The sequence below is a fragment of the Pinus tabuliformis genome, chromosome J, assembly GCF_031772625.1.
Source record: "Pinus tabuliformis cultivar Carrire ecotype Pingquan chromosome J, CPIR1, whole genome shotgun sequence".
Classification (NCBI taxonomy): Eukaryota; Viridiplantae; Streptophyta; class Pinopsida; order Pinales; family Pinaceae; genus Pinus; species Pinus tabuliformis.
Genome location: NC_142295.1, coordinates 745632343 through 745643962, shown reverse-complemented (window position 1 = coordinate 745643962; position 11620 = coordinate 745632343). Strand labels below are relative to the sequence as shown.

Sequence of the window (11620 nt, the reverse complement as noted above, 5' to 3'; positions counted from 1 at the left end):
GATGGATGTCTGCATAGCACCTCAATCTGCCCCATTGCTGGCACCACGAATAGACTGAATATATCACAACACTCCTAGAATCTCACATAAGGATAAAAGAGGGACTGGATCAACTTATCTGGAACCAATCAGACAGTGGTACCTATACTCCAAAAGAGGGCTACCAAGTGTTGATCTCTCACAAAGTTCCTGACATGATTACTTTCTGGTGGAAGGCCATTTGGAAGCTTACAGCGCCACCGCGGGCCAAATTATTTTTCTGGTGCATACTAAAAAACAAATTCCCCACAACGGAGAACCTTATGCACCGAGCCATTCACGGGCCTACTTGGTGCTCATTGTGTAAAAATGATGGTTAATCGACGACACATCTCTTTCTGAAGTGCATAACCCTGAAGGAAATATGGCATAGCATATCATCAGTAATCCACTTCACGGGCACCTGGGAGGCCGACGATCTAAACAGAGTCTGGGAAGACTAGTATCAATGGAACAGGGGCTCCAAAATACAAAGTCTACCTCTTATCATTAGCTGGCAACTATGGTTGACGCGGAATCGTATCATTTTTTACGGAAAAATCGCAAACAGGCCGCACATATATGCTCTCATTATAATTGTCTATAATGAAATGCTGGAACCACCTCAAACTCGTGCCAGAAGGCCCCTTGACCCACCTTTCATTGATAAAAATACCCCATGGGCGTACTTTGACGGTGCGGCCCAACAACAGGGATGTGGGGGAGAATTTATCCTCTACATAAACGATCAGCACTATTATAAAGTAAAATTGGGATTGGGCGCTGGATCAAACAATTATGATGAATTCATTACTCTTCGTCACCTCATGCATTTCTCATTGGGCCACAATTGCATGAACATACATATATTCAACGACTCAAAGATCATCATAGACTGGTTTAATGCTACAACTGAATGTCACACACACACACTCAGCAATATACTGGATGAAATAAATATCATGAAGGTACATTTTAATGACATTACTTGTACTCATAATTACAGGGAACACAACAACAGTGCCGACGAACTATCCAAGGCAGCCTCGACACTACCCCGAGGAGAGTGGTTGATCCAGTAGCAGAGAGGGTCAAATGCTTTTCAATATTATCATCGGCCTTATATAGACCCTCAATACCACAGGGCGGAAAACCCATGATCTGAATATGATATAAACTGTATAGGTTTTTTTATTACATTTTGACAGAAAGTATATAACCGGCCCTGCATGGCAATATGTATATAATCTAAACAGAAACTAAATGATCATCGTGCGCAATGAACTGGTTATCTATGCTGATATATATGTCATCTATTTTGCTGAGCCATTAGGCTGACCAAACTATAGCATATGCATTCAGGTCCATCTACAATATGTAATTTTTCAAAGTATAATGAAAGATTACGATTTTTCCAGGGGAAAAAAATAACAAATTAGTCAAGAGCTAATATATATATAATGATATGTTAATCTATTATAAATTATAATATAATAAATTATTCTAAAGTTATTAAATTTTCTTTTTTGTAAGCTGCGGTATTTCTATTATCTACAATCAATTATACAAGTACAAAACTTAGGAGCCTCAATCTGCCCCGAGGGGAAACCAGATCTGTTGGCTCCTATACTTCCAACAGTCATTAAAATTATCCAACTGGACATTGTCAAACATCATAACAGCAAAAAGACCTCTTACCCCAAGTATACCCCAGCAGATTATCTTTTTCTCAGTCCTACTAAACCCGCCCCATGTTCTACTGCCGCTATGGCAAGCTATATAGAGTTTCAAAACAAAAAACAGAGCATTGACGTTCATTGCAGAAAAAGAACAAAAAACTAGCCTTTCAGTTTGCTGCATTTCCTCTACCAGTTTTGTTGTTATCCCCTTCTTTCCTCAGCTCCTTCAGCATATCTTTGATCTCCTTGAGGTGCTCGTTCTGCTGCTTCACCAGCTCCTCCACATTTGCAACTTCTTTTTTTGCAGCCGCAGTTTCTTGCGCCATCTCCAGCATCTCTGTCGCCACTTGCTCCATGGCTTTGGCTAGGAGGTGTTTCAGAACCCAATAAGTATGCAGAGCACGGCGGTACATGGTTAGTCTCCCTCGCGTGTTGCCAGGGTCCGGCAATTGCGAGGACCATTCGTCCATTTCCGGGTCAGAGGGCTCCTCAAGCACCCTTTCCTCCATGGCGTCGATGATATTCCTTATGTCTGCGTTGGTCTCCAGATTATAAGCTTGTTCAGCTTCATGCAGAGCCGTATCAATCGTTCTGTGCCCTCTTTTCCTTCTTTTTTGCGTACTGCTACCTCCCGCATTGTTTGTGGGTTGACGGGGGCGACCTCTTCCCCTGTGCTCTTTATGCTTTTGGCCCTCTTCTGCTCTAGCTTGCCTCGGTCCTCTGCTACTCTGCCCAGTTTCGAACTGCTGTCCTCTGATTTCTTCTTTCTTCCTGCAGTCCCTCTCATCATCCGAACTGTCAATTTCAATTTTAACCCTTTCCTGATCAAGGTGCTTGCCCTCATCCGCATCTTTCGCTTTTAACACTGGATTGTCTCTTCGCCCAGCCATTTTAGATCGTTGGAGGCGCTGGTTCGGGACTCTCTGCCAAACTACCTCTTCTCTCGCTACCTTTCTATAGCCAGTCATTCTACCGGAGCTTTCCCTTATACCCTCCTCGCCACCTTTGTTCCTATGATGGGATTTCTCTCCGCTTTTAATGTCACCCCCTCTTTGAATGATGGCTTTAATGTTGGTAATCGGATTTCGATTTGGGTCGCGTCCCTGCCGCACTGCAAAAACATTAATTGCTGATGTCAGGCAGTAAAGGGTGTCGTCCTTCTGTCCTCTCCTTATTGCCGCCGAATTTCGCCTAATTCTCCAGCTCCCTCTCCACGCGGAGTTGTAATTATCCTTGTTCTGCATCATGATTATCGTTGCCAATAAGTTGTTTTAGACCGTGCCATTTTGCCAGCATTACCTGATTGGTCCAGCTGTCATCAACTCGATCCAAAGGTTCCTTGCTACCCCAGTTCGCTAAGCAATCTGCAGGTTTATTGCCCTCTCTTCTTACGTGTGAAGTGATCTTGTAGTCGATTGCTTGCAGCAATTCCTCTATGTCTCGAACAATACTTGCACTCCTCCAGCTCTTGACTACCTTTTCCCAATTCTTCCCTTGAATTAATTTCCTGATCGTATCAACAACTAGGGTGGAATCTCCTTCAATTTCAATCTTCCTATAACCATTTCTCCTGGCAATTTTGAGCCCGTGATATACCGCCATAAATTCTGCCTCGTTGTTTGTCATTGTCCCTCCATGATCCGCATAGATCCACTCTGTTTCCCCCTGTCTGTTTCTGAATATTCCACCAAAACCGGCTGGTCCTGGATTCCCTTTCGCAGCACCATCGAAATTGAGCTTCACAAACCCTTCAGGAGGCTTTCGATAGACTGCATGACTCTGGTTGGTTATTGATGGGTGCTGCTTTTTATTTTGATGGTAAATCATCCCTTTTTCTAAGTTCAGCTTAGTAAGAATCTCTGCTTCAGCTTCAGAGGTGTTCCACTCCTCTTCTGCCCAATTCTCCGCTAGAATAGATTCCCTGATTTGACTTAGGGTTTTCTTCCATACTTCCTCCGGACCCGATGACTTCCCTTTAAAAATTCGGCCATTTCTTTCCTTCCACAGGTTCCATACATTAAAGCCTGCTGAAAGACTCCACGCTCTCCTTACTATTTTACTATGAAACTTTCCTTCTCCCCATTCGCAGAGGGTTTGAATAATGTCATGCGGGTTTCTTTCTGTTGTAGAGAATAGATTTCTCGTTTTTTCCCACTGGAATTGGGCCATACTACAACCATTAAGCAGGTGTTCCTGATCTTCTTCCTCTGAATGGCATAGACAGCATCTTGAGGGTCCTGAGAAGCCTCTTCTTTGAATTCTATCCCATGTTAAAATCCGCCTTCTTCCTACCAACCATGCAAACAGTTTTATCTTCGGCCACCATTTTGTTTTCCATATTTTTTTCCACTTTTGTTCTTCCTCCCCCTGATCCTGCTGAGTTTTAACTTTGTAAGCTTCCTTTATGGTGAATATTCCTTTCGTTTCTTTGCCCCATCGAAGGATGTCTCTGCCTTCCCTCTTTTTTATCTTTCTGGAGTCTATTTCCTTTCTGAATTTTGTTTTTTGGTCTTCTGTTGCATTCCTTTTCCATTCTTCCAGAGGTTTCCATTCTCTCCATTCCTCGTTGCCCTGTTCTTCAGCCCAGTAGTCCTTGACTGTTATGAGGTTTCTCTCCAAACCTGTTCTGTAGATTTCTTGAAGATCTTGTAAGTTTATCATTTTTTCCCTTTGTTGCCAGGCTTCGTCCCAAAATCTCGCTATCTGACCTCCTCTGATTTCCCAAAATATATGTCTGTCGACTAAGTCCCTGCTTTGGATGGTTAGATTCCATATATCTGATCCTCGAGGCATATCCTGCTCCCTTAGAATTTCTTCCGGGGTAAGAGGCATATTATATTTGGTTGTCCAGATTTCCTTCCATAGATCCGGCCCCCCTTGGATCCATCTCCATCTTAACTTTGCAGCGAGCACTTGATTTAAAGTCCCTGGGTCTCTGAGGCCTAAACCACCTTTTTCCTTCGGTCTAGTTAAACTGTTCCACGAGCAGAGGGCCCACTTCTTTTGTTGCTTCGGTCCCCCCCACAGAAATTTTCTGTAGATTTCTACAAGTTTATTACATATTCCTTTAGGAGCTGCCATAATGGATAAAGGATATATCGGAATTGACTGAATAGTGGCTTTTAGTAGAACCACCCTTGCAGCCAGATTCAGAGCTCGGAAAGTCCAGTTTTCCAGTCTTTTCATAATTTTCTCAATGATATTCTTCCAATTTCCTATTTTGAGTGATGAAGAGTCTAACATTGTGCCTAAATATTTGGTAGGGAGATCCCCTTTTCGATATCCCAGGACCCTGGTAAGATGATTCTTAATGGGATCCACAGTATTAAAGAAAAAGGTTCTGGACTTCTCATTGTTTACCTCCATCCCTGAGCCTTCCATAAATATCTCTAGTATTTTCTTTATCCTTTTCACTTCTTTCAGGGTTGCCTTGCAATATATCATTATGTCGTCTACGAACTGTTGGTGAGTAACTGTGGTTCTATTTCCCCATAATCTGAGCCCTTGTATTTTCCTTTCTCTTAATTCCTTTTTAAATAATCTACCTAATCCTTCTGCTGCTATTATAAAGAGAAAGGGGGATAAAGGATCCCCTTGTCTGAGACCTCTGGTTGCATTGAATGTTGTTGATGGAGCCCCATTCAGCAGAATAGAGAAGTTCGGTGTAGAGATCATACTCAGCACCCAATTCACCCACCTCTCACAGAATCCAAAAGCTTTAAGGATTGTTTCTAGGTATTTCCAGCTTAGCCTATCATAAGCTTTTGATAGGTCTAATTTGATCAGCATACCTTTTTCTTTTTTCGTTTTTAGTGTGTGGATCACTTCCTGAGCCACCACCAATCCGTCCAGAATCTGTCTCCCTTCTACAAACCCAGTCTGCTCTGGGGAAATAATACTTGGGAGGATCGATTTCAATCTCTGGGCTACTACCGATGCCACTATTTTGTATATGACATTACAGAGGGCTATGGGTCTGAAACCTTCTGCTTGCTCAGCCTGATTAGTCTTAGGAATAAGGGTCAAAAGAGTTGAATTTATTCCGGGCCATATTCTTTGATTTATTCTGGCTTCCTCCGCGACTTCCAGAACTTCTTCTGCCAGGAAATGCCACCCAGCTTGGTAAAATTCAACTGTAAACCCATCCGGTCCAGGAGCCTTGTTTCTTTTCATGTTTCTGACAATATCCTCCACTTCTTCCATCGTAATTTTCCTCATTAGAGCCAGGTTTTGATCTCTTGTTACCATATTTGGAATTTCCCTACTTATCTTTGAGATAGCATCGACCCTATTATCTTGTGGATCTCTGAGAAGATTTTTGAAATGATTAACCAACACTTTTTCAATTTCTTCATGCTGCAATACTCTTTGTCCTTCTTGATTTTTTATTGAAAAAATTCGGTTTCTTTGTCTATGTTGAACCATTGCTTTATGGAAAAACTTAGTATTCCTCTCACCTTCCCTAAGCCACTGCACCCTTGATTTCTGTTTCCATAAAATCTCTTCTTGTTTCCTTCTTTCCTCTAGCTGATTCAGAATAATTCCTTCTTCTGTAGTCCTTTCCTCCTGTATGCCTTCTAAGATGTCTAACTGCTGAAGTTCTTCCATTCTTTGCTCTAGTCTTTTTTTCTCCTCTATGATATTCCCAAATTCTTCTTTGTTCCACTTCTTTAACTTATTCTTCATTTCCTTCAGTTTAAGTTGGAAAGTGTGCATCTTATTCTTTCCTCTTTGCTCACTCATCCTCCACCATTCCTCTAGTTTCTCCATCAGTCCTTCATTTCTTAGCCAGAAGGCTTCGAATCTGAAGGGTCTATTAGGAGGTCTTTGTTTCAAATCTATTTCTAATTTTATCAGCCAATGGTCCGATCCTGCTACCGGGAGGATGGTTTCTTTTATGAAAACGTCCTTCATCATTATTTGCTCAGAAATTAGGAATTTGTCCAGTCGAGAGGCTATTTGGTTAATTCCTCCTCTTCGGTTATTCCAGGTATGCTTTCCATTGATGGTTTGAATATCAATCAACTTTTGGTCCCTTATCAGATCTCCAAACTGCTCCACTACCTTATCCAATCTCCTAACTCCTCCTCTTTTTTCTCCTGAGGTTTTGATCAGGTTAAAATCTCCGCCTATGATCCATTGTTTTCCTGGTATTAGGCACCTTAAAGCTTTTAAATTTTGTAAAAAGTTTTCTTTTTCGCTCTGGGTATGCGGTCCATACACCCCTGTTATAAAAACCTCTTCTGTCGTTCCTACAATACTTGTTGTTCCTGTTAAAATTCTTGGGAAGCTCATCCAATTACTAAACTGTATTTCTTCTGGATTCCAGATTATTACCAGCCCTCCTGCGCTCCCGACAGCGTCCTGTCCCATCATTTCATATCTATTCCTGCTTCTACTCAAGATTTCTCTCATTTTCTCAGTATTTATTTTTGTTTCTTGTAAAATCATTATACTGGGTTTTTCTCTTTTCAGTCTCTCATTTAAATACCTTTGCTTGCCTCTGCTATTGAGGCCTCTTATGTTCCAACTTGTAATAATCATCTTAACAGTTTCGGAGGGGATTGGAATACCTCTGAAAGAGGTATCACTCTTCCTGAGTTAACAAGCATTTCTCCTACTTCCTGTATTGTTTCATTCATTGTTCTTCTTCCTCGTTTTTTCCCGCCCTTGCCAGTGCTGCTCACTCCCATGACTTGCGGTTCCTGTTTCTCCATTTTTTGATTTTCCCTGGTTTCTGTTAGTCCCCTTTTTTCTTTATATCTTTGAAATGCTTCTTTGTATCGCTGTTTTTGTTCTTCTGGAATGAATCTTTCATCTAGCCTTTTCCATTCCTGTATGAGTTTTGCCATTACAAGTTCTTCTTCTTCTCCCTTTGTTTTCTGTGGGTCTATCTCCATTTCTCCCTGATCCTCTTGGGTTTCTTCTAAGTTTTCTACCCTCTGGTCTTTATTCGACTCATCTGTTTCTTTGTCTGCACTTCCATCTGTTACCTCCATTCCCTCAGGTTCTTCTTCTTCGCTTGCATTCTCCCTGTAGGACTTGAAACTTATTTAGATTTTCAGTTTTCGGGGTTTCTTTTTTCTTCCCCCTCGGTTCCTGTCTGTTTCCTCTTCTTCTCCTCCTTTGTACTTCTCTGAAGTCCTCTGCTTCTTCCCCTGTTTTCCGAGTTGCATTTTTCCTTTCATTTTCTGCTTCCCTTTCCTTTTCAGCTATCGTAATGGGACATTCCCTAAATAAGTGGCCATACTCATGGCATCTTCTGCAACGAAATGGAATATGTTCGTAGTCTATCGTCTGGTTCCATATCTCATCATGATATTCCAGTTCTATTGAATCTGGAAGAGGCTCTGTGATGTTCATGTATGCACATATTCTAGCATAAGTGTTGTATTTTCCCCTCTTTGTCGATTCAGCCACTTTCACAAAGGAGCCTATTGAGTTTCCAATACCTTTAAGGATCTCTGGTTCCCAGAATTCTGATGGTAGGCCGAAAAGTCTTATCCATATCGGGGCAGCTAGCATCTTCTCCTTGTCTGGGTTGTAGCATTCTACCCAATCTCTCATGAACAGCCCAGCGTTGTTCATGAAATAGGGTTGTTCCTCAAAGATCCGTTCTCTATCTTCAAGATTAGAGAATATGACTGTGAAAAACCCCTTTGCCCCCAACTTAACTTCAACATGTCCCTTTGGTTTCCACCTCTGATATATCCATCTCATGAGATTTCTCTCAGTTGGCCAGTATCCTATGAATTTACAAATCAGAGCATAATCTCTCATGTAGCTTCTGTAGTTTTCTAAACTATTGGGTGGGATTACAAACCTGGGTTTGTTCGTTGCCCTTGGTAGACATTTGCTTGGTATTCCGGATCTCCTTTGTGCTCCAGCTTCTGAAGTTTCTCCCTCATTGTTTCGCTCTCCTTCGTTCTGCCTCTCTTTCCTTGCTTCTCCTGTTATTACCGCTTTGTAGGAGGGGATCTCTCCCCTCCCTTGCTCTGTTCCCATCACTTCCGGTCAGCTCCCGCTCTCTCTGATTATCGCCTTATTCTTTTCCAGTGAAACTGCTTGAAAGAGGCCCGCTCTTCTGGGCTTGTCCTTAAGCTCAGGATCTTCCTACCCTACGCGCCTCCTCTCCTTGTCTGCAGCCTACCCTGTAGCTTCTCGTTCGATCATTCGTCCCGCCGGCAAACCCTAGCCAGAGCTCCCCCGATCCTTTAATTCCCCTAAAGTTATTAAATTTAATAATATTAATATTTTTTAATTTTTTTTCCGATTCAAAAAATATATGTTATGTAAAAAAAAGTGAAAATTTAAGTATTTAAAAATGGTCTATATTGATTTTTAGAGCAACTTTAGTAATTTTCCTTAATCTCTTGATTCATATATAAGGATATATAGATTATAGTGCTAGTAGTTAAAATTGAGACCAACATAGTTTTGTATTCTTTTATATATTAAAAAAGAAATTTAAAAAAGAATTAATAAGCTTTAATAATATATATATATATATATATATATATATATATATATATATATATATATATATATATATATTTTAAAAACAAATATGTAAAAAAATTATAAATACATTTTGTTATTGAATATCAATGTTTATCAATACTACATATTTAAAGTATGATAAAACTTTTCATCATTAAAATCATTTATATAACTCTCACTCTAATTTGATTTTATGAAAAAATTGATAAATTAATTACTTTTAACATAAATTTCAACCTACATTCTACTTACTACACTTTAACTTTTGATGTATCAACCTATGAGAAGAATCAAATCTCTTACTCAAACCTCGAATTCTACACATAAAATGGAGGTTTGCACCTTGACACATTTGATTAAGAATTCAGATGGATCTACCCTACTTTCATGTTATATGGCATAAAGAAATAAGTGCCTTATTATTTTTATAAAGTGACAAGTGTTTCACTTATTTTTTTGATATATTAATTTTTAATATAAATTTTTTTTTAATTAAATAATTATTTATTTAAATTTATTTTGAAATTAATATTTAATTATATTTTTTTTTTGAATTTTTTGTAAATATATTTTTCTGGAATATTTTTTTCCCAAAGACATTAACTTTGGTTTAAAATATTACATCAACTTACAATATGACTACCAACTTAGATCCATCTTAATGCCTCATTTAATGAGCAAAGCAAATCTCTTGAGGTTCAAAGCTCTTTTACAGTAAAAAGAGATTTTATCCCATTAGGTGGTTGGTAGATAAATTAAGAGTGATCTAGGTTGGTTAATTTAATTTTCATTGATATAATTTATATTTTTTAATGAGCTTAAATAATGTGTTTCTTTCTTTCTTTATATAAAATATATATTCTTAATTGATATTCATTTGAAACAATAAAATAATAAAAATAGTTCATGTGAGAGGAACAACTCAATTACTCTAGACAATATTAAAAAAAAATCACATGAAAATAAAGGGGGTAAATTTAAATGGTTAAATTTTTAGAGTTTTTAATTTTTTTAAATATTACATTTATCTTTACGGTTAAAAATACAACTTATAAAATTATAGAATTAAATTTGACTAAAAACTAAACATTTAAATTCATGTTAAACAAAATGGCTATATTAACTAAAATAAAATCCTTAAAATGGATTTTATACATAATTCCACAACTCTACATTATTGTATTATCCAAAAACAAACATTAAATATTTTTTTTTTTTATTGTATTAAAAATAAACTAAAGCAAAAACCATTCATACTTCCAAATAAATAATAATAAGAAGTAGCTGGATGGAAAGTAATTACAACAGGAGCCAGTCAACACATTCAAATTATAAAGAGTGTATTGTGTAGCAAGTTTTTATCAAGTTACTAACAATGCTACAGTACTTATCACTCTCACAATTCATCCCCAATGTAAAATTTAACAATATTTTTTTCATTTATGAACCCAAAATAACATATTGAAAAAGGAGCATGTGTGTGATAATAGTTACCGTCGTAGTTATGTTAAATTGCAAAAACTCACACTGGAAAAGGTCAAAGTGCCAAAAATGCACCCCAAAAAAATGTCGAATGTGTAAAGAAATGTGTACTCTAAACCTAATGACATGCTCTCAAATTCATGGTCGAACGAACCGAATTGCAGAAAGGGAGGTACTCTGCCATTGGGGAGTGATTTGACGATTAATTTCCATACCGAATGTTGAAAATCTCACGTATATGTTCAGCGGTTTTCCCTTTCAACATATGAACAATAGTTTGACACGTCGTATCCAAAAGGTTTATGACCACCAGGTAGTTGGCAGCCTTTGTAACTTCAAAGGGTGTTGCGCGATCATCTACCAGAGCTCTGACGAACTCCTCATCCCACGTTTTGACGGCATCGACTGATACAGTGGGGGCATCAAGAACATGGTATCTGCAATATTGAATAACCAGACCCAGAATCTTGGCAGAAACAAGAGGCAGAGGAATGGTAATGTGGCTACCCAAGTCCTCGATCATTATCTGTATGATGCCTGAAGTCAATGCCACCTTTGTTTCCAGCTCAAATATTTTGCCATCACAGCTCTGCAATTTCACAATATCATTCTTATTATTATTCAATACTTCCTTGGCCATAGGGATGGCTGATTCATCCATGATTTGAGCAAGTGGAGAGATAGGCACGATGAAGTGGCAATGGTAGCGTAATTTTGTTACAAGATTTATAGAGAGAGGAATTCATATGAATGGAAAAATGAATGATCACAATGGCTGGTACTCTTCCATATTTGTGGCCGACCCATGTGGGTGCTACGTAATCAAATTGGGCTATTTAGGGCCTTTGGTTACCATGAGATCAACATTGAAGACATTAAAAGGTCATTGCAGCTACTTTTTGCTGGTTAAGGCGGTTTGTTCCCCATAGTTCTGAGGGTGG

General features: G+C 38.8%; 1 protein-coding gene and 1 pseudogene across 1 annotated transcript; both read right to left on the bottom strand.

Moving 5' to 3' along the window:
• Window positions 1-1864: 1864 nt before the first annotated feature.
• LOC149228867 (uncharacterized) lies at window positions 1865-7070 on the bottom strand. Its single transcript, XM_089380886.1, has 2 exons — window positions 2997-7070; window positions 1865-2935 (listed from the first exon to the last, which is right to left on the bottom strand). The coding sequence occupies exons 1-2, from the start codon at window positions 7068-7070 to the stop codon at window positions 1865-1867; spliced, it is 5145 nt and encodes a 1714-aa protein (XP_089237012.1).
• A 3811-nt stretch (window positions 7071-10881) lies between these two features.
• On the bottom strand, window positions 10882-11340 carry LOC149228866 (uncharacterized; annotated as a pseudogene).
• Window positions 11341-11620: the final 280 nt, after the last annotated feature.

Excerpts from the sequence above, each read along its gene's own strand:
- LOC149228867 (XM_089380886.1), bottom strand. The coding sequence starts at position 7,070 with ATGGGACAGGACGCTGTCGGGAGCGCAGGAGGGCTGGTAATAATCTGG. Across the intron at positions 2,936-2,996 it reads ATGACAGCTGGACCAATCAG|AACAAGGATAATTACAACTC; the intron begins GTAATGCTGGCA and ends ATCATGATGCAG.